General features: G+C 38.7%; 3 protein-coding genes across 3 annotated transcripts; 2 read left to right on the top strand and 1 right to left on the bottom strand.

Moving 5' to 3' along the window:
• Positions 1-73: 73 nt before the first annotated feature.
• Positions 74-6,416, bottom strand: LOC111222930 (solute carrier family 26 member 6-like). Its single transcript, XM_022746848.1, has 19 exons — positions 6,254-6,416; positions 5,940-6,079; positions 5,630-5,740; positions 5,379-5,551; positions 5,123-5,287; positions 4,650-4,802; positions 4,237-4,319; positions 3,994-4,141; positions 3,760-3,873; positions 3,237-3,314; positions 2,999-3,094; positions 2,710-2,816; positions 2,491-2,560; positions 2,319-2,411; positions 1,791-1,901; positions 1,124-1,546; positions 689-743; positions 447-592; positions 74-206 (listed from the first exon to the last, which is right to left on the bottom strand). The coding sequence occupies exons 1-19, from the start codon at positions 6,391-6,393 to the stop codon at positions 180-182; spliced, it is 2,433 nt and encodes an 810-aa protein (XP_022602569.1). The 5' UTR covers positions 6,394-6,416; the 3' UTR covers positions 74-179.
• Positions 6,417-7,991: 1,575 nt separating this feature from the next.
• On the top strand, positions 7,992-12,191 carry kbtbd12 (kelch repeat and BTB domain containing 12). Its single transcript, XM_022746788.1, has 6 exons — positions 7,992-8,095; positions 8,538-9,698; positions 9,785-10,055; positions 10,249-10,399; positions 10,534-10,731; positions 10,823-12,191. Exons 2-6 carry the CDS (start codon positions 8,626-8,628, stop codon positions 10,990-10,992), a joined length of 1,863 nt encoding a protein of 620 aa, XP_022602509.1. The 5' UTR covers positions 7,992-8,095; positions 8,538-8,625; the 3' UTR covers positions 10,993-12,191.
• Positions 12,192-17,469: 5,278 nt separating this feature from the next.
• cunh1orf159 (chromosome unknown C1orf159 homolog) lies at positions 17,470-21,730 on the top strand. Its single transcript, XM_022746790.1, has 9 exons — positions 17,470-17,632; positions 18,477-18,557; positions 18,657-18,741; positions 19,279-19,374; positions 19,498-19,554; positions 19,880-20,014; positions 20,208-20,233; positions 20,420-20,444; positions 20,715-21,730. Exons 2-9 carry the CDS (start codon positions 18,486-18,488, stop codon positions 20,816-20,818), a joined length of 600 nt encoding a protein of 199 aa, XP_022602511.1. The 5' UTR covers positions 17,470-17,632; positions 18,477-18,485; the 3' UTR covers positions 20,819-21,730.
• Positions 21,731-23,108: the final 1,378 nt, after the last annotated feature.

Below are 23,108 nucleotides of genomic sequence, written 5' to 3' on the forward strand. Positions count from 1 at the left end.
AGTCTTCTTTTACATACCTTAAAGATAACATGCATAAATATCAATGTAAATGATTTGTTTTACACTTTACTCAGTGCTAGCATCTATTGATTTACAAATACAAGTTCTCAGCTTGTGATATTTCCTCCAGTAGATGTTTTTCCATCCTCTGTGCTGGATGTCCTGTTTGGCTTAAGTCTTTAAAGTTTTGTGCTGCCGTGCATGACCTGAAATCAGACCAGATTTTAGAAAGGCATTTAATTAAATTGACATGATCAAATGCTCTTAACGGGTCCTTTAATATGTTTGGATTGTTGAACGCTGACAATCAGCTATTAACTAACTTACGTGTTATGAAGTGTGCATACAGGGATCAGGCAATTTACACTTTGTCTGACTTTAGTGAATTGACAGTTGAGTATCAGCTTATGGACAGTTCAAACAAAGTGTCACCTGATCATACTCACCACTGATGACTCGCATCTTGGGAATGATGTTGCTCCACGGTGGTTCAGACAGTAGAGCACAGCATCGTGAACGGAGGCAAAAAGCTGTCTCTTTGTTATCGACTCGTTGAAGAAGTCACCAAGCTCCAACTGCTCCACCACAGAGGCTGAAGAGCAAACAGTTCACTCGTGGAGACATTACAAAGATAATAAAACCTTGACGTAAATTACAGCCTTAAGGAAGTGGGAAGGTTTTCACTTACCCTGACAACCAGCCATGTAGATATCCACATCAATCTCACTGAAGTCCTGGAAAATCTGTCAATGTAATAAATAATGAGTATTTCTCCTCATCATCATCTGAAGTCACTAGTGCACCAATCTTTAAAAAATCGGTTTTCACATATCTTCCCCATCAAGTGATGTTAAGTCTAATCAACCCAGTAACCTATCTCACTCTAAATCATCAGGGTTATCTCTTAAGCTCCCCCTATAAAACTACCAAGACAACCTGTATACATTGCTAATGCTTCTCAAATTACATTTACATTATTTGTTAAAGGGATTTGACACCTGGATGTATAGTATATAAGGATCCTCCTCTAAGCTTTCAAAACAAGGGGAAATCTAGTGACACTTAAGATTTTCAGTCATGTCTTACCCTTTGTTTAAAGGACATCTGTCCCTTTAGTACTTACATTTTTCATAGCCTTGATAGCCACTGTGTCAATGAAGTTAGCTGTGGAGAGGTCAAGAATGATGGAGTGAATATCCCAGGTCCACTTGCCCAGAGAACCCAGAGAGACCCGCTCCAGGTCACGACTCAGTGTGTCCTCACTGCTGGAGCCCAGAGTGGTGGTGTCTCCGTCCTGCAGCAGCTCAGACATCCACCCTACACTTGTGCAGTCTGGATCTCCTCCTTTCAGGTATTCCCATCTACAGTGGCCGTCTGGCGCTCGGGGAGAGGTTGGAATGACAAACACTGTCCCGTTCTCTCTCTCTGTCCAGACTTGTTCTTCATTGTCCGTAACATTCCCGTCCATGCATGTGTCCCTCCAGCCGGCCTCTTCCTCCACAGAGAACACCTGCTGCTGCTGTTTAGCTGCCCTCTGTGCTCGTCTCTGAGGAGTAATCAGCAAAAGAAGATATCTACTGTAAAGTGGTTTGTAGACTTTGTAGAGATTAGCCAATCAGACCCACAAGGAAGATTTTTGTTCTAATTTTCTCATCACGTTTTGAAGAGGTGAATAAAGGGTCAAACAGCCAAAAAAAAAAAAAAAAAAGCCACTACAGACCTTCAAATGTGTTAGTTTCTTCAAGTAATTTATGTTACGGCAGTGATGTTAAACATTTGCTGCATATTACCTCTCTCTTGGCCTGCCTCTTGGCTCGTCTCTCAGCTGTCCTTTCTCTACGTTTCTGTTTGGCCTCCTGCCTCCTCTTGTAGATAATCATTTTACTGATGTCGAGCCCACTCTGAAGAAAAGCAAAACATCACCATTATATAAAAATGTAACAAAAGAGACAAGAACAAGAAATAGTCCCTTTTTTTCCGAAGAATCACTTTTATGCTTTAAACTGAGAACAGATAAGAGCTGAAACAAATAGTCAGTCAATTTATTCATCAACTGACGAATACAGCTATTTTGATAATTGATTAAACCATTGCAGTCATTCATCCTGCAAAAATGTGAAGCATTTTGTTTGAATTCACCACTTTTGACTTTCAGGAAATTATAATTGGTATTTTTTTTACTATGTTCTCATATTTTATACACTAAATTATTCATTCATAAATCAAAAAAATAATTGTCAGACTACCCGACAATGAAAACAATCACTAGCTGCAGCCTTAGAATAGATTTATTAGTATTATTAAGAAAGAGGACAAACCTTTTCTTTCAGGGCCTCAAGGTAAAGCTCAGCATTGGCAAAATATACTGTAGCAGAGGAACGGAATATAGTAACACCTGCGATCTCTTTCGCCTGCCAAATAGAGAAACATCCTTAACTTTTGTTGCAGTCAGTGTGAAAAATGTTTCATTTATGATTTTTCTGGTTTTACCTCTCTGTGTGTCTCTATATCCAAGTACAGTTCTGTGCCTGGAACATTTCCCAGCACAGAGTATGTTGGCCTAAGAATTGAATTAAAAAACACACAAAGTCTCATGATGTGTTTGTGTACAGTATTTTGTCTTATCTGGCAGATCTGGCAGCATAACATCAGTTACTGATGTTACTTATACTGCAATGAAAAATATTCTTAGATGCATATGAGTCTTACATCTGAGTCCTGAAAATAACAGTCAGCAGAGCAAATGTGATCGATGCTGCCAGACCCAGATCCAGATTGAGGAGCAGTGTTGACACCCAAGTGACCAACCACACCACCTGGGGGACTCAGCGTGACATCACTCATTGTTTAGCAGAACAATGATAAGGAAAGAAGAATAATGACCCTGAACACATCAGTAGATTCTCTTGTAGTCGTTGCTTTTAAGGGTATTTTTTAAATTACATAATTACCACAAGTCATAATTTATAATAATAATAAACATAATTCATCCTCTCACCAGATCAATCTTGTTGCGCCTCCACAGCGTTACAACGTCAGCATACTGCTTGAACATGCCCTTCAGATTTACAAAGACAATCACTGCGAGGACAGCCTAAAACAAGAGCACCCACATTTTAACATGATGCACTGTGCACCCAGAAAACAAACAAATCATCACATTACAGATTACACAAAATCTATCATGTGTCACAAACATGTTCAAACTTTGTACATCAGTGTACAGTTATCAGAACCTTTGGCAGCTCCTGGAACAGTGGTCCAAGTTTCAGTATGGTCACCAACACAATTAGAGCTGAGGCCACTCCAGCCATCTGCAAGAGTAGCGTAAAAGTTGTTTTATTTGTGTTTAGCAGAGATGGATTATATGACAGCGCATATTTCCAACATTTAGTGGTAGCCTAACAACTATTAGGTCTGCTTTTTAGTAATTGATGTGGTATGTTGTTTAGACAGATAATAAACACATTTGGTAAATTGCTAAAAAGACAAAAACTGCAGTTCATGTGTTGGTACCATCAGGTTTTGAATTTCCACATAGGCCAGCTTGTTGTGTCATTTCATTTGTAGTTAAACATCATTTCCTTTTTACCCCACCTCAGTTGTCATTAACTATGTCTTATTCATATTATGCATATTTACAGTACAACTATTGCATATTGCATATTTACATTGTAAAAAATGACTTTGGATTGAGAGGTCATGCCGACTCCTTAACTGTCTCTATTTGTAATGTTGTCACTTCTGTTGTTCACTCACTTGTGTTTTCCCTCCAGTGGTCTCTTGGACGAGACTTCGAGACATGGAGGGGCAGACAGAGTAGCACTGAAAGAAGCCTCCCACTACATTACTGAGACCCAATGCCACCAGCTCCTGCAGCAGTGTGAGGACAGAGACACCAGAATTAGCAGGAGTACAAAGAAAAAATACAAACTATGAAAATGATTATATGTTAATGGTATTAGCAGAATTCATGAGATATTTGATGCTCACCTGGTTACTGTCCACCTTGTATCCATGTTTCAGTGCAAATGTTTTTCCAAGTGAAATAGATATAGCATATCCAACAATAGCCAGTGCAAAAGCATCACCGATAACTTCCCCAAAAATGCTCATGTCTGGAACACTGGGGGGACTTAAACTGGTGCACAGGCAGAGGATAGGATCAGTTAGTACCAAACAACAATATGACTAATATATAATGAACACTAGTATAACTTCAATCCAAATGCTTACCCACAAGGAATTTCTCCAACAACTGAAATAGTGTAGTTTCTGTTCAGGTGGGCATAGTTTGATATCAGTGTTACTGCCACAATCTACAGCAATCACAGACAACATACAGGCCATAAACACAAACATACAGAAAAAAATTCACAAACACGTTTCAAACCTTCAATCATTAATTATCTGGTAAATCATATTGTAGATGTGGACTTAAGTATTAACCACAAATAGCTCAGTTTTTGCTGTGAACTGCACAAATGCAGACACCCTGGCACTACTGCTGATTCAGCTGCTTGGTTCTACTGTGTCTGTGTCTGTGTCTTTTTGTTTTTTTTTTCAGTGCTGCAACATCAGCATCAGCACAGAGCACAGAGGTGATAACATGAAGCGAGCCCAGAGAGTTTGTCCTCGTTTCAACTGACTGTGATGAGCTCCACTGGGACAGGAACTGGCAGCTTTGGACTGAGGAAGGAGTTGAGTTCCTTGGCTGCAATTAGAAACACCATAGACACAGCACTGACCACCACAGTGGGAAGATGAGTCTGTGGCAGCAAGGAGCAAACATCCTTCAGAGTCTGAAAGTAAAGATAAAACAGTGAGTGAATTAAGGCTTGCTAAACAGACTTTGATGTGTGGAACTTGGTGGAGTTCCCCTTTAAAAAAGACAGCATGATTGGATATATACAAAAAGGGTGCACAAAGGGCTTAAAAAAGTCATTGAGAGAGCACTAAAGCACTTGCAGCCCTGAAAACCCTTTTGACATTATGAGGAAAGTGTTTTTCACAATTTACTTCTTTAAGAATTTTATCATAACCAGCCAAACTGTGGAAAAAGATAATGAGATCTGATCAGTATTGTTGTATCAACAAAAACAAAATACTTGACAGTACTCACATACACCAGTGACAACGGACCACTAAACCGTGTGGGTGAAACGCCAAAGACGTACTTCAGTTGTGCCACCACAGCATGGGCTGCAGCAGCTGTTGTGTAAGCCCGCACCAGAGGCTCAGACAAGTACGTTCCCACAAATCCAAACTTTACCAAACCCAGTACCACCTATGCAAACAACCATGAAGGCATACATGAGTTTGGCAGCTGTAACAACAAAACAGGACATTATTATTCTGATGGGATGTTGCACTCAGACCTGAATAAGTCCTCCTAAGACAGTAGTAGCAGCTGCCACCTGCACCCTGTATGAGTCCCGCGCAGTTATGTCAATCTCTGTTGTGATGTTTGTCCCATTCATTTTGAAATTCGCATCTGGAGCAAGTCTTTCTGTCACACTGCCTACCATGATGCTGAGCACAGTGAATGTACCTGAACATAATAAAAGATACCAGTTATTACAGAGGGTATAATGGCCATTTTACAATGACAAGCTCTCTCTCTACTTACCAATGGAGATATGACGTGATGTTCCAAAAAAGAAGTAGATTAATGCTGGATAGAGGGACGTGTACAGCCCAAATACAGGAGGTAAAGAAGCCAACAATGCATATGCCATACCTGTGGAAACAGGAGTGTTGTTACACCTTTCACAGTTTACAAATATTTTTTTGAAGCTTAACTATTTTTAATGGCAAATGAAATATTCTCCAGAAGGACAGTGGATATTTCTTCAAAAATATTTCTTGTGCATGACAAAAAAGTTTTCTGTCATATATCTTAAACTCATGGAACTTGACTGTGATTAACTATGTCATACCTTGAGGCAGGTGAATTATGCCCACACTGATGCCAGAGATGAGGTCTGGCATGCCATAATCCCAGACTGAGTACTTGGGCAGCCAGTATAATACAGGAAAGCTGCTCAACACACTTCGTTTCAGCTTGGGTACTGTACATCTTGAAGGGATTGAAAGAAAACACAGTGGCACAAATGTAAGTATTCATATTGGTGGATATCCTAAAGCATACATTTACTGTGAAGATGAGTCTCTGGTCATCTTTGACAAGACGATCAGAGCAGACATCTACATCTACAGTACAGTGAGAAATTCACAAAGTCATAAAGTTTACCTTGAGGAGTCTTTAAGCCATTCAGTTACAGATGGGTGAGTGTCAGAGTGTGTTTTTCTCTGCGTTACCTCTTCCAGTCTCTGCTCATCCAGCACTTCCCTCTCCACTCTGTATTTCCCAAACCTGCGTGTAGAGTCCATTGGGCTGAATCTGTCAAACTCTCTGCAACTTTTTTTTTTTTTACTCTTTTAATATGCAATATGGGAGTATATGATTTATTCTAGAGACTCTTGTTTACTGCAAAGTGTCCTTCAAACTGTCTACCAAAAGCTGATGCTTCAGTGCTACTGTTGCAAGAAGAACTGAATCTGCATATGTACATCGTATCGTCTAATGATTACCTACAGTCAGGATGTTGTGGGCAGAGCATCTTCATGATGACAACAGCTGACCGGAAGAAACAAGGGATACAATTATGCTCTTTGTTGTAATATTGCAGGCTATTAAAGCTAAAACTGTTTAATGATTTATGCTAGTGGATAATTAGGTGCTAAGGGTGAGTTGTTGTTTAAACATCTGCCTCAGGGAAACTATTTACAACCACTGATAAAGATCACTCTATGGGCATGTGTAGGGGGCAGCCGGAGGTAACAGAGGTAAATAAGTGGTAATTTATGTGTATACATTAACTGTCTTCCTTTTGGCGCGCTGAGCTTTAGGTTACACCCAAGGTTGGAGTCAGATGAGAAGGAGGAAGCCAGCAGAGTCAATCAGAAGACGACAAAACGCCCGTGCACATTTCTTTGTTTGTGCTTGTATAAATACACTGGATCAGGGAAAGTTAGTTTGTCAGACTGTGGACTGACCAACACTTGTTATTGGTTAGGGAAAGCCACATCTGATCCAGAATTCTGTAACTGTTCATTGCTTGCTGAAAAGATTTACTAAACAATTTGAACTAAATTCTTTGGTGTGGACATTCACTGGTCTTTTGAGTATTTTGAACACTGCACTCACCCCGTGGGGGGTGAGAGTTTTTTTTCTGCAAACAGCAAAAGCTCCTTCATCTTGAAGAGAAAAAAGGGTCCTGAATTTGAAATGATGTTTGACAGGTGTTTTCCATCCTCTCTGTTTTTCCATTTACTTGCAAAAGTAAAGCTAATGAACCATGAAATGTCACCTGAAGGTCAACTTCCATTGGTCAAGTGAGCCTTTATATGGGCTACCTTTGAACAAATTTTTTAAGGTATGTCAAATTCAAGGGTTTTTTTCTTGAGAATTCATCAAGACAAGTCAAAAAAAGATAGATGTATAAATACATATTCTAACTTTATTGTGGTGGCTACAACAGTTTCAAGAATATGTATGATAAGGATCAAACGTAATAGATATGGTCTGATTTTTAGGACATGTGAGCGTACAGTATAAACTGGGCCTTTAAGAGGTTGCCATCATGAAATCTGAATCCCAGCTGCCTGTTTCATTTCAGTCATACCAGGGCTGCATGCACGTGACTGAGGCAAACAAACTGTAATGGAGAATTGTCCAAAACAAAGTGCACTATCAAGCAGAGGAGTGAAATTATGAGTGTCAATATAATTCCCAGTATTTGTTACTGTCACTGATTTAAACCTTTGCAGTCCAGATCACGCAGACCTTTCTGACCCAGTTGCTGTCTGCCACAAGCACAACACTATCTATTTTTGGGTTAGTGGCTCAGAGGGCCATGGCAGTGGAGGGGGCACATATCTTTTTCTTTTGCAATTGCTCAGACACTCACCAACCCCCCTGACTGACACACTCGGCAACATCAACAATACATGTAGCCTGATGAAAAACATGGATATTTACAGGTCTTCTTAGACCAAAGATATCAGCAGACAAGAGGCACTGATGACTTTGGTAAGACTTTTTACAAGGGGCCTGCGTACTACATGATATGGTCAGATATAGTACTAATTTGTAAGAGAGCACATGTTACTTTATATAGACAATGGTGGCATTTTGCTATATATAAGGCTAATATAGAAATTCAGTGAATTAGAATGGTGGCTGCTGAAATATGTTTATGAAAGTTTCCTTATATTTTACCAGGAGGGCTTTCATAGTAACTCATGATATTCTAAGTCTTTCTGATGTTGTATTGATTGCTTGAGGAAATCTAGTAAAATAATTTTAGAAATATTTTCATGTCAAGAAGCATAAGATTAATATACCATTGCAAAATCAGAGTTGATATGCATAAACATTTTGAGGATTGCAATCAAATTTCACATTACTATACACTTGTGGTTTGATATGGCACTCAACTTTGTTTCTGATTTTTTTTTTTGTTTTTTTTCAGACACAATCTCTTCAGTAGTTGTTCATAAGTGCATAAAAACCTTCTGTATCATTTTCAGAATAGTATTATTATTATAAGTTGAAGCAAAATGGATCTGACATCCAAACATGGGCTGGTGCTCCTCAACCAGTTGAAGAGAATGAAGGAGACAGAACATCTGACCGATGTGGTATTGGTGGCCGAGGGCATCAGCTTTCCCTGTCACAGAGTTGTTCTATCCGCCTTCAGCCCTTACTTTCGTGTTATGTTCACATGTGGCCTTCGTGAGTGTAACAATAGAGAAATATTCCTGCGTGACACACCTGCAGACAGCCTGGCTCTCCTCTTGAACTACATGTACTGCTCCGATCTTCCTCTCACTAACGCCAATGTACAAGGCATCTCCATTGCAGCTTTTCTCCTGCAGATGGATGATGTCTTCACTCGCTGTCAGCAGCACATGACAGAGAACATGGATGCCTCTAACTGCCTTGGTGTGTATTATTTTGCCCGTGACCTCGGCGCAGAGGAACTGGCTGACCATGCTCAGCGCTTCTTGAGGCAGCACTTTGTCCAAGTCTGCCAGAATGAGGAGGTCCTGGAGCTGGAGGCTCATCAGCTGGGGAAGCTCCTAACTTCTGATGACCTTAATGTTTCCCGAGAAGAGACCATCCTGGATGTGGTCCTTCACTGGGTCAAACACAGCGCTCTGATGGATGGAGAGGTACGTGTTCGGCACCTTCCAGAGCTCTTGAGGAAGGTCCGTTTGCCACTGATAAGCCCTGACTATTTAAGAGAGGCGATGAATAGAAATACAGCCCTGCTGGCCAGTGCTGAATGTTTAGAGATGGTGAATGAAGCCCTGGAGGCCACAGCGATGCATCCCTCGGCTGTACCACGTAAACTAAAGCTGCGCTACGGCATGGAGACCACAGATCTGCTGCTCTGTGTTGGTAATGATGGTGGTGGGATTAGGTCAAGATATGGGAACTACACGGAGCGCAGCTTTTGCTACGCCCCATCCACAGGCCGAACCTACTACATCACTTCACCTCGCTATGGAGAGGCTGTGGGGTATGTGTGTACTGGGGTTGTAACTGAAGGAAACGACATTATTGTGGCAGGAGAGGCAGGTGTGCGCAGAATGGCCCGACAGAAGATCATGAATGTTGAGATCTACAGGTAAGATGAATATGAAACAATGCTTTTGACAATTCTGCATTTGCTTGCCCCACATAGATGGTACTGATGGTTGTCTTGGGTTGCAGGTACAAAGTAGAGGCCCAAGGAAGCTGGGAGCGCCTGACTTCTGCAGAGTATCGTGATTCTTACGCCCTGGGATCACTGGGCGACACCCTGTACCTGCTCGGTGGGCAGATGAAGCTGAAGAACCAGTTTCTCATCACTAACTGTGTGGAGAGATGGTCTCTGCAGGGCGGACCCTGGCGGAGTGCAGCACCCCTGCCTATGCCTTTGGCCTATCACAGCGTGGTCAGGATGAAAGATCGCCTTTATGTGATGGGTGGTCGAACCCCACAGGTGACGTGAAAACACCTATACATGTGTGCTTATTTCTTAGGAATTATTCAGAAACCTGCATTCACTTTGGTTCTTGTGAAATACATAAAATAATAACAGATTTAATAAGAACCCGTACAGTATTAGTATGCAACTCTTCTCTGACTGCACCTGCTCTGCTTTGTCAAACCCTCCCTTCCCTTCAACCATCCAGTCATACCGAATGGATGACGAGCCTGACCGTCTTAGTAACCGCCTTCTGGAGTATGATCCAAACACAAACAAGTGGACAGAACTAGGTCCAATGAAGTACTCAAAGTACCGTTGCAGTGCTGTGGTACTCAATGGTGAAATTTTTGTGATGGGTAAGATTATTTGTTCATTTAAACTTAAAGATTTTTTTTTTTCTTTCATAAAATTATTTGAATTGCACTGATTTCTGCAAGACTTTGCTTTAAAACTGATGCAATTTGATGATAACTCAATTTTGCACCTATAGGAGGCATTGGTTGTGAAGGTGTGGACCGTGGGCAATCCCGCCACTGCCTCGATGCTGTGGAGATCTACAATGCAGATGGAGATTACTGGAGGGATGGCCCTCCTCTCCCGTGTGCACAACTCTCACTGCACACCAATGCCTGTAATGCAGGAGTGGTGGGAGGCAAGATTTATGTGTGTGGATATTACAAAGGAGCAGGTAACAAAACAAAACCCATATCCAGTAAAAGAAAGATGTTCAATAGGGTTTCCAAGTAAGTGTAATACTCCTTCTTCTTAACAACCCGCAGGTCGTCATGATGATATAACAAAGGACATTTTAGAGCTGGACCCTTGGGAGAACCGGTGGACAGTGGTGGCTCGTCGTGCTCTGATGCATGACAACTATGACGTCTGCTTAGTGGCAAATCTCAACCCAAGGGGACTCATGTCCCCTCCTGCAGACTTAGTAAAACAGTGACACCCCTGTCAGATCAGATCAAAGTCTGTTTAGGAGAATTAGGGAAGGAAATTAATTATTAATTATTAATGCACATATCGCTGGGCCAAAGGCATTAATTTTTTCAAGCAGAAAAGGTCTAAGTGCTCTGCATGAAAGAGGATCTGCGGTTAATGATTTGCACGTTCTTGAACAAAAATAGAATAATTTGTAAATAATGTTTTTGTTGCTTTTTTATTTTATTGTGTATCATCTGCAGAGAAGATTGATCACCTGAAACCTGCAGCTGTGTGAGTCGTGGCTGGAATAGTATTATCAACAAATGATTTCCTTTGAAATTAGGAAATATTCAGATATGAATTATGGACTTCTGCATTCACACTAATCAAACCAAAATCCTGAGTATGTATTTGAACTGTTTTAGAGGGTAAATACTACACCCTTAATATCCTAATTACTACAGTAAATTGACATGGTAGAACATGGAGATTGGATTATATATACATAAATCTATAAATCTATAAATCTATAAATATATATATATATATATACTAACCCTAACCATTTTTTAGGTATGCTTTCTAAAGCAGAATAAAACACCTATTATGGAGTGGTTGTTGTGGTTTGAACACAGAATATTTTTGTTTGTTTATAATTTGAATGTGCACTTGTCAGTTTATTAGGTACACCTGGTTCCAACTAATGCAGTATTACACATTAGTCTTCAAATCCTGCCTTCATAAAGGTTATAGTGTTTAGTTTAGTTTAGTTTTTCAACTGAAAGGTGTTTTCTAATATTTAGTCTACCATGTGACAGTATAACAGTGAAACAAGGAGCTGGGTCTCTGTTGGTGACATGTATGCAAAGTGACATCAAGATAAAATTTTAAAGGCTGCCTTTATTATAAATAACTATTACTTACTCTTTCTACAACACAATGTGTCTTTAGAAGATCAGAGTTCAGGGGTCACAGAAATTATATGATAGATACATTTGGTTCTGAGTAATTATTTAATAGAATTATTATTTGTTAGTTTATTTTCAATGTGAAGTAAGCAGTTTAAGCAATGAATGAGTTCATTTTAAAAAGCCTTCAGAGACACTTAACTGTTGACTGCAATATTTTGTCAGCAGCAAAAATGAACAAGATTAAAGACTTAAAATGTGCAATTTCTTGTGGGTCACTGTGTCCTTAACTTACTTGTGATTTGTATCTTTTTACAACCTTCTACAGCTCTTTCACCACCAAGTATAAGACAAAAAACATTTATCAAAGTGTTAATTGTGCAAAAAACTGAATCCACAACTAACAGAACATAGGTTACAAGTAATAATAAATATAATAATAAACACTTTTGGCCTAAATTGCCCTAAGAAAACAGACTGCACTGTTCTGAATCCTTTACTCATCCTCTAAAAGCCTATGTCAGAATCACAATCCATGTCAAACAACTGCCAGAGGCCTTCAGGTTTCACTGGGTTCCTTGTCTTGGACTCAGCTGACACCTTGTCTAAGATGGATTCAATTCCTGTGAGGCACACAGAGCTGTTGCTCTCCTGAGACCAGCAGCTGAGAGGGGTGACGAAATGCCTCGCAGGTTCACTGGACCTTTTCTCCCTGTTCAGTGGTATCAGACAGTGAACACTATCCTGGCTGGTTACCGTATTCAGATCATGGCGATCACAGAGAGGTGCTGAAACGTTCTGATGTTTGTTACAATTCATCAGAGAATGACTGTTTTCATCCGGGACAGTGCGCTTACTCCTCTGTGAGGGTACCAGCAGTCTCTTTTTGCGCCTCCTATGGCCCCTGAGAGTGAGTTTCCGTTTCCTAATGCTGCAGCTGGGCTCCTGAAGGGGAACTTCAACCTGCTTGTGTTCAAGGTTGTGCAATGTACATAGAAGCTGTGTGCCTTCGAGCTTGTTGTCCTGTAGGATGTCAGAGAGTGACTGTTCCAGCCCTGGCGACGTCTGGACGGCGTTGTCCATCAGTCTCTGAGAGCTGGGTTTGGCTGAATGCTCTGAGACAAGAGTGCTGAGCAGCTTCAGGGTCTCTTCAAGTACATTTTGTTCTTTCTCCTGCTCCTCTCTCAGACTCTCAAGACTACTCTTTAAAATTTGCAGATTTGAACCAAGTTCTGCTGTGGTGTCTCCACTCTTAAAGACATAAATGAGAAATTGTCATCATTACTATTCAGAAACATTTACTAGCAACCAAAATATATTTTTATGGCATTGAGAGCGACATGCTATTCACCTTTTTCACCTTTTCCTCCAGATTTGTCATCACTTCTTTGTGGGAATTCATTTTATTTACCAAAGTCTCAAACTGCTGGGAAATGTCACTCTGAAGGTCATTCATATTATTTTGCACTGGGATGAACCAATAAAAAGGTAAAATAGGTTTAAAAAAATTATTATGAAACCATATAGTGATTTAAAAAGATTAATAATAATTAATAATGAATAATAATAAGATTATTAGATTATGAGTGAACCAATGTTTAATCGTTGGGCAAAGTGCACCATCTACTGGTGACAAGAAATGCTTGCTCACTGCCTTTTTTACTAAATTAACCAGACTAGACTATATGTAGAATGTAACTTTAAATCAAAACACATCTGTCCTTTAGTAAACTTACATGTTGATGCAAAATTGTCAAATTTTTCGAGGACAGTTTGGTACACAGCCATATTCCTGTCTACCCCAGTGACCAGTTGTTGGATCTGAAAAACATTTTTTAACACATTACATGTGTATTGTAATGTCTAATGTGAGGATGGGGGTTGTATATTAAAAAAAACAAAAAAACAAATGACAGAATAAATGCCTATCATCACTTACGTTGTTGAGAGTTTCTCTTGTATGTTGACATTCTTTGGCAAACAGATCACTGTTAAAGAAAGAGGACAGATTGTAAACAAATTCAAAGGTGAGGATGGTCATTTCTATGTAGTCTGTATTGTTGCTTCTTTTTTTTTCATCTAACTCTTGATTTTGTTTATGTACAGTATGTACAGTATATGCAAAGATGTGAAGCACCTTGAGATTTGTGTTTATGAAAGATATGACACAAAGTACCTGTCATTTTTTTCTTTTGCCTTTTTCCTGTCCTCTTCAAATTTATCCAGTATTCCAAAACCCCTGGTTTTGTCTTTCAATTCTCCAAGGAGGAGAGGTTTAGTGTGATAATTGTTTGAAAATTTTGGGTCGCTCCCCTAAACAGAGACAAAATACAGAGGTAAAGAGATGTAAAACAGACATAACAATTTTTCCCATTATCAGAGAGATGATTAAAACTGTACACACCCATGGTCCCATATTTAGGTTACATTTTCCTATCAAAAGTTAATGGATTAATGGATCCATACAGAAAAACAGAAATGCATTGTATCATGGAATTATCAATACTGAAACACCTACTCTTCATACCAACAATAACCCAATTCTGCTATGAAGCACACCCACTCATTGATTTGCAAAATTGCACACAATGGCTCAATACAACCAGAGACATTATAGGGATAGATAAATCTGTAAAACATACATGGCACAATCTCTCATAGGATACATAGTCATGGACCTACAAACATGTTATGTGTTATGGTTGGGATGGTGGTTACATTTTACCTATTTAGATCTCCATAATTTTAAGATGACACTCTTTATGGAAATATAAACTCACTAAAGGAACAAAAGAATAATTATGATAACCCCCTCAATAACATCACTTGGTATTTTTGACATTTCTCAGAGCATAGCACCCATGCAAATTTCTAGAGCTTTAGCTGTCTCGTTAAGCCTGCCCAGGCCTCAGGTCACTTGTAAATACAGTATACTGAGAGTAACCTACATGTAAGTAATAACATTTCTAATCAGTGGGGCTGTGGGGTAGTGCTTTCTTCATGCATCCAGAAGATCTTACTGCCTCACCAGGAATCACCTACAAGTCAAAGCTGATAAATCTCACCTCTTGTGAACTTTGCTGGGAGGTCCTGGATGACAAACTCATGTCCTGAGACGCGCCCTGAGAGTTTTCGGGCCAAAACTGAGACCCAAAGAATAACTGAGACTCTGTCAAGCTGGAGAAGGCACAGGTAGCCACATTCCTGAAGATTGTTTTGTCCCCACAAGGTTTGATGAGTGAAGAAAGAACAAACACATAATTTGTGCAGCAAAACCGACAAAAGTAGAAATTTGGTAAATAAGCAAAACATTGTTCCATGTAGGGCTGTAGCTAACAATTACTTTATTATCTATTAATCTGCCAGTTACTTATTTATTAATTTGTTTTTGCCTATAAAATGTCAGAAACTAGTGAAAAAGGACTCAACCCTCAGTCCAAAACCTAAATTTATTCCTTTTATTACAAAAAAGAATCAAATCTTCATATTTCAGAAACTAGTAATTGTGCATGAAAAATTAATAAAACGATTAACAATTTTCTGTCTATCAGCTAATCAACTAATTGATGCAGCTCTTTCTGTAAGTCATGATGCTGTGATCAAGTTTAGGGTTTTCAGATTTAAAACTAATGACAACAGCCATCTGTATTCACAGTAGATGATAAGGTTTAAGTTAGTTAAGTAGCCTAAGTGAGCGAACTACCTGCTTCCAGTTGGGATGCTCAGCATTTCTTTTATGTTCCTCAAATGATTCATTGCTTTTGGTTACCTGTTTGTAAAGATAACAAGTTAGGAGCAGTTTTAGCAAGTCATGTCATCTTAACAGCATTAATACAACAGCTGACAGATGTTTCGGTTATGCAAGTTAGCTTAGTTAGCATTAACCTAATGTAGAGAAGGCTTCATTAGTTAGTTTAACTAGGAATTTTAACAAACCTTTTAACACCAAAATCGTGTCATATTAAATTTGGTAATGTCCAATGGTTATCGTGGATTAAATAGTTTTAAATCTGACTCACAGTTAAAGTAGGCAGTAAACAGGCAACGAGTAGGAGTGTTTGAATCTCCCGCCATACGTCCTTCCAGAGCGATGCTTGGCTGCATTCAGGCACCATCGAAAAAGTCCAGTTTACTACTTGGTAGGAAAACAAATGTCAAACATACATTGGGATGGTTATCTGTTTTGGGAAGATATTGTATTTAATATTTATTTATTTATGTGCTCTATGGCTTCATAAACATTTATTTATCCAGTAAGTCCACAATGTAGACTCAGTTTATGAGTTCTTTGAAATGTTTTCTATCCAAGTGCGAATATATCAGTTTCTCGTATTTTTTGAATGCATGCCTCACTCGTTGCTGGGCATTTTGCTTAGTCAGTCAGTCAGTCAGTCAGTCGGTTAGTTAGTCAGTCTGTCAGTAAGTTTATTGTGCACATTGTGGAAAACTGTCTTTGGCTTCACCACGGCATTAAAAACATTGGGTTAAATAAAAGACGATTGACGTTGACAATACAGAACAATGATGAAGTGAAAAATGCTAATTCCATAAATGTGGGCTAACTAGTCTGACTGGATTACTAAAAGGGGCAACTGCCCTGGGGCCCCCAGACAGGTTAATCCAGCCATGCTAATTGTGACCTCAGATACTGTGACTTCTTAAACGCAGGTGTAACTAAAATAATCAGATTCATTGGAACTGTATTTGTATTGTGCATGCTGCCTTACTGGCAAATGTAATGGAGCCATCAATATTGTTAGCAATCACACCTGTGCTTTTTCTATTGTAAGAAAAGTCAGTTAATGACAATTTCAATTCAAGAATCAATTAATAGTTAATTTCAATAGTTTTTATATTAATTAATTTCCATTCACATTGCAATGGCATTCATTTAGGAAACATTACAATATTCGTCATTTTTCATTTATTGTCACTCTATTGTGCATAAAATGTGTTTTAGCGAACAACATTTTCATCGTCAACATGCAGTATTTTGTCCTCAGGTCTTTAACACTCTATCTATGACACACCAGAATTATATATTGATATGCTTTTAACAACAAACTCTACTTGTAATAATAATAATAATAATAATAATATCATTGTTATTATTATTATTGTTGTTGTTATTAGTATTATTAGTAGTAGTATTGGTAGTATTAGTATAATCAGTAGAAGTGGTATTTTGTATTCATTGTAATCTTTATTTTCATTAAATAATCTATTTATTTTTATGTTTTTTACGCAGACATGCACTCATTTGCCAATTTATACTAGGTACTGCTATCTGAAAGTAATGTCTAATCAACATTACTATCAAAGTCAAGGAAATTCAATCTTAAATTTATAAACCAAAAAAGAGATATGGAAAAAACAGTAGAAGGATAAGAGCTAGGATCTGACCATTACAACCTTCATGAAAGTAAAGTTTATTTCATTACTGTTGTATCTGCTTACATTTGTTGTAGCAAGGTGCACCTGACAAACTGTCATCCGAGAATATTTGAATAAAGCATAAACAGTCAAGGTTTTATTTTGAAAAGCGCACCCGGAAGTGTATATTCTAAATGAGTAGCTGTCGCTGTAACCTACGAGCTGCATGATTATCTGTGTTTGTCCTCTAGAGGTGTGTTGATGACAAATCTGCCAACAAATATAAGTGACTGTCTGATGATATCTCTGCGGCGGACGAGACCTGACGTTGACTAAACCACACCTAGGAGTTTGGACAGGCCAAAGCCTGGTGTTTGGCTGGTGAGTTAACTTTTTGTGTCTCCAAATTCACCAATGTGTAGGTGCTTAGTCAGTGGCTGTAAACATACCCGATAATGTAAAACAGATTTAGACAGATTAGTGCATCTGCCTCTCTAACGCTGACATCGTTATTTTAGTGCTGACTGCGGCCACGCTAAGGGTATAACTTCATCCCGGTGACAGGTGCTTGCTAGCTAGCTAAACACCTCGGTTGTATCACTTAACTGAGGTTATCACATTTCAAGCCATTTTCTGAGAAATTGGCTGCGTTAACTTAGCTTTGCCCCTGAAATAATTACTTCCTAATGGAAAGGGGAATGTGTAAAAGTTGAGAATTGTAACGCTAAGTTACCAGTAAAGTCACTTTTGTTGAAGACTGCCCCTCATGAATATTTAAACTGTTGTGGTTGTGGGTGACTCATTTTTTTTTATTTGAGTGGAGCCCTTACAAAATCAAACAGTCCAACCGAGAAAGAGAATTGAACTTGTCAAATTTATTGTGATATCAGCCAAATTATTGCAGTTACAATAGCTATTTATGTTTTTAAAAATGACCATGTTAGACATTAATTTCAAACACCTGATGTTGTACATTATTTTGGGAAAAATCTTGGGAGGCAAACCATGTATGTGGACTTTAAATTAAGAAAAAGATTCACAAGTGACATAGCCTTGCAGTACTTTTATTAATAAACAAGACTGTGAACCTGACCAGGCCTTTGATGTCAACTTTCAGTTCAACCAGTCAGAAACTTGTTTTATCATTTCTTCTTTCCTGTGGTATAAGTGTGTGTCTAGTAAAGCAATATATGTGTATCTAATTCAAGTCTGTTTGATCTTCAAGGGTTTGAATATGGCTCTGTCATTCCTTTTGGTCTTTGCTGCCACTGTGATTCTTATCAGACCTGAGACACCTGTAACAAAGGTAAGAGGATGAATGCTATTGGCAAAAGGGTCAGTGTGTGTATGTGTTTTTTTCAGGCTACACTGATTAGATAATCTGTGAATGCTGCTCTGTTTACAGGCCTTACATCAGAACTCCCTTGAGTGCTGTGGTGAGAAACAGAGAGTGAACAATTCATGTTCAAATGACACCCACTGTGAACCAGGTAATGTCGATGTTTTGAATGACACCACTGCATGCATTCATCAACCACTGAAAGCCATAACACTGATGTATGAATTTACATTGAAGATCTACCAAGAACAGATTATGTGTGACACACAGTTCAAACATTGTATGGGCAGTTGCTGCTGCTCATTGTTGTACTTCCTAAAATGAAAGAGAAAGTATGACAAAGGTGTTGTGGAAAAAACAAGTGTCTGCTCCTGCATGCAAGACAGACACGGTGAAACGGACAAATAAAGAGTTAAACTTATGAAATCGCCTGCCCTGTCCCTGTCCCTGTCCCTGTCCCTGTGCCAATGTTACTTTTATCCTTTGCAACTTGTAAAAAAGAAAAACATTGTTTTGTTAATTTGAAACTTTTTAAATTGTATTAGCTGGGGCAAATGTTTCACTTTTATTTAACACCAGTTCATTTAATTTAAATGTACTATGAATACACTATATACAGCAAGTAATGGACATTTCCTCCATCTGAGAATAAATAATGTGAAATATATTTTTCTTTTGAATTATTCAGGCTGCTTCTTACGTGTCCTTGAGAACAGCAATACTGTTTGCATATTCTGTGACTCAGCAGCTGTGGATCTGGAGAACATAACAGTCTGCACCTACAGTAAGGACTGAGAACTGTTCACTTACTGTTTTGGAGAAATGAAAATCTGAATGTTTTGGGGCATGTGTTTTTTTTTTTTGTTTGTTTGTTTTTTTTAATTTGCATGTTTTCTGTCCACATTAGACTATACAGTGGAGCGGAAAAATCATACAACTGTAACTACTGTCATTCCTAAAATTGGTAAGATATCATATCTACAGTCACTACAGACTGATTTACTAATATCATTACGTATAATATTTCTTTACCTGCATTGTCATGTGTCTGCAAGTCTGAATTATTAGAAAAACTGAAGTTAGTTCAGTTTTAAGTCTAATTAACCACTTGAAAAAGGCTAATATAGTTCTCATTGATTGTGTTTAGCTTGAAATGTAAGATGAGCGGTGCAGGATACTTCACATTGAGAAGTGTGTATGATGATAGAGTAAACATCTTCAGTTGCTAATAGGATATTTGTCATATTTCTCGTCATCTGCTTCATGTTTTGTCTTGTACTTTTGGGCAGGAGGGCCAGGTGTGGCAGCCTCCCTTCTTCTGGGAACACTGCTGATCAGCCTGTTCCTGATCCTGTCTGTTGCCTCCTTTTTCTACCTCAAACGCTCCAACCGACTGCCAAGCATCTTCTACCGCCGCAACAAGGGTAAGTACTGAAGTATGTACCTGAAGTATGAAGCAGTTCCTGCTGACCTTTCAACGCTCATTAAATCCTGTTTAATACAGCATGGAAGTGCTTGAACAACATGGAATATTATTGCTTTGCTTCAGTGATACCGTTTTATTTTTAGTTGGTTAAACTCAAATGTAACATTGTGTTGTGTCATGTACTTTTACAGCCTTCATTTTCCAACCAAGTGAAACAGTAAGTCAGTTTTATCGTTTGTTTATATCTAATTGCACACTACAGTACATTCAGGGACTCGTGTGGAGACTGTGAATCTGTTCATTGTAACTTCAGCAAGGTTCAAAATACAACAAAGACATTATTTATAAATGTTTGTGTCTCTAAGGGATAGTTATAATTCCTTTGTTTTTTTCCCTCTTCCAGGCTGTCATGATCCCCTCCTCATCAGGTAAGACGACTAGACTGTCTTACTCTGTAAACTACCTCTCTGACCTTGCAGAACAGGTTATAGAATTATCTGAAGCTAATGAGTAATGCAAAGCAGTCAAAACATTACCCAGGACTATTTGGCAATGTTGACGAGGTGTTTTACATCTTTGAGGATTGTTGCAAAAAAGACAAGCTTGTTTTGTTTTGTTTTTTGTATTGGTTTTAAAAGCTGTTCTTAAAAGCTCATGTTTCTCACAAACATGTTTTTGTCGTTCTCTTTCTTTTGAAGTGAGGAAGCCAAGATATGTGAGAAGGGAGCGGCCCTCTGCGACATCAACAGTGAATAGTGCCACCATACCCACCACATCCACTACTCAAGTCTATAATGTGTAGGAGGAGGGGTGGGAGTGCTGGTGCAGGTAGGAGAGAAAGCTCAGGAATGATATTAGATTTTCTTATCAATCGTGAAGAAAGACCAGTTGACTCATATAAATGTGGCCAAATTTAACTGTAACTACAGGTGGTGCATTTTATTGACACCGCCTTTGACCTGTTCATATATTTGTTCACTTCTTGTTCATTACGTTTTTCTTTGAAAATAAGCAGACACAATTAAAATGTCCCGGAGAAATTGTTTCAGTATTTCTCAGTAAATTTAAAACATCACAGGTCGGTTTGTATTTTCCACCCTCTGATGCAGCACTGTGGTGATGTATAGATTCATCATTCAACGTCAGTCCTTGGATTTTAAGTCTAAACACTGTCATCGAGCAGTTTTTGTCTGCTGTATGACTGTGTGCGTTGGGTTTCATGAATATGTAGACCTGTCTGTTAAAGGAATAGTTTGACATTTAGGGAAATATGTTTATTTCCCCTCTAGGTCGACAGTTAGATGAGAAGATTGATATCACTCTCACCTGTAGCGTCACATGGAAAATATGACGCTACAGCTGCTAGCCGCTTAGCTTTGCATAAAGACTGGAAATGATGGGAAACTACTGTCCTGACTCCATTCAAAGGTATTAAAAAAACTTGGCTACCAGCACCTCCAAAGATCACTAATAAGGTCATAACCCCTATCCTATGCGGGGTTATGACCTTATGTGTCCGTCCGTCTGTCTGTCTGTCCATCCGTCCGTCCGTCCTTATTCTTGCGAATGCTATATCTCAGTAACACCATGGCAGAATTTCTTCAAATTTGGCACAAACCAAAGGTCAAGGTAATAGTGACCTAATAAAACACGGTTTTGGCCTTGTGAACACAATATCTCAGGAGGTCCTCAAGGGAATCCCTTCAGATTTGGCACAAATGTCCACTTGGACTCAAAGGATGAACTGATTTGATTTTCGTGGTCAAAGGTCAAGGTCACTGAGACCTCACAAAACATGTTTTTGGCCTCTTGAATGTGATATGTCAGGGCTGCCTTGAGTGAATTTCTTCAGATTTAGTACAGACATTCACTTGGACACAGGATGAACTGATTAGAATTTGGTTGTCAAAGGTCACTGTAACCTCACAAAACATGTTTGTTGTGGCCATAACTCACAAATTCATACACTCATTATGAAACAATTTAATACAAATGTCTAATAGGATAAAATGATGAAGTGATGACATTTTATACAACTTTTAGGTGGTAATTCTAGTTTGACTTTGGTTTTTGTATGGATTAAACAAATGAGATATAATGTTTTAATTATTGAGCTTTAGAGGTGAAGGAGGTGGATTTTGTTATCTCTGGACAGAGACAGGCTAGCTGTTATCCCTTGTTTCCAGTCCTTTTGCTAAGCTAAGCTAAGCTAACGTCTCCTGGCTATTGTAGCTCCACTTTTAACAGACAGACATGAGTCTGATATCAGTCCTGTCATCTTGGCTGGTCTTTTAAGTGACAGGCTTCAGAAATACATGGATCTATCAGAGGAATCAAACCAGCGACCAAGCTGATCGACAGTGACACTGATCTTTGGGACAGAGTGACAGCCTAGTGATGTTTGATGGAAGCTTGTTTTTTCACTAATTAGGGTTTTTTTTTTTTTTTTCCTAATTTGGGTTTTTTTTTTTTTTTTTTTTTTTTTACGTGTGGTATTTATTTGCATTTTGTATCAGTGCACTGAATTTTACTGATTAAAGTTGGGCCAACAGAATAAATAATGCGTCTGATAGCATAAGATTTCTTCTGGTGGACCGGGACATTATAGGGAGTTACTGTAGGTGTTGTATTGATGATTGATTGTATTTTTATTGTTGCGTTTGTATTTTTTTCTTTTTTTTTTTGCGAGCTCAACCAAGGTGATTGTATTTTACAAGTACAACAAATCATGTATCGCAGTTGAATGCATTATTTATTACATTCCACAGCAGACCCACTCACACACTGACAGAAGTAATTTTAAAGAACATCATCATTTTTTCATAGGAAGTTCTGTGATCCTTCTCAAACTTTTAAAATGCCACTTTTGTTCCATGGAGTGAAGTTTAATTCCAACAGGTTTTTAACATTTTTGAATCCTCCTGCACTTTATTTGTCCGAGGTCATCAGCTAACGTTAGACCTTACTTTTTATGCTCAAATACTCAAAATACATAACTTGTTGATATCAAGTTTGATTGAGATTGTTTTCTTGTGTAAGTGGCAACATTATTGTTGCACTGTGAACATTACTTGACTACTATTACCTTTGCC

Source organism: Seriola dumerili, unplaced genomic scaffold (assembly GCF_002260705.1).
Source record: "Seriola dumerili isolate Sdu_G_001 unplaced genomic scaffold, Sdu_1.0 BDQW01000109.1, whole genome shotgun sequence".
In the NCBI taxonomy this organism is placed as follows: domain Eukaryota; kingdom Metazoa; phylum Chordata; class Actinopteri; order Carangiformes; family Carangidae; genus Seriola; species Seriola dumerili.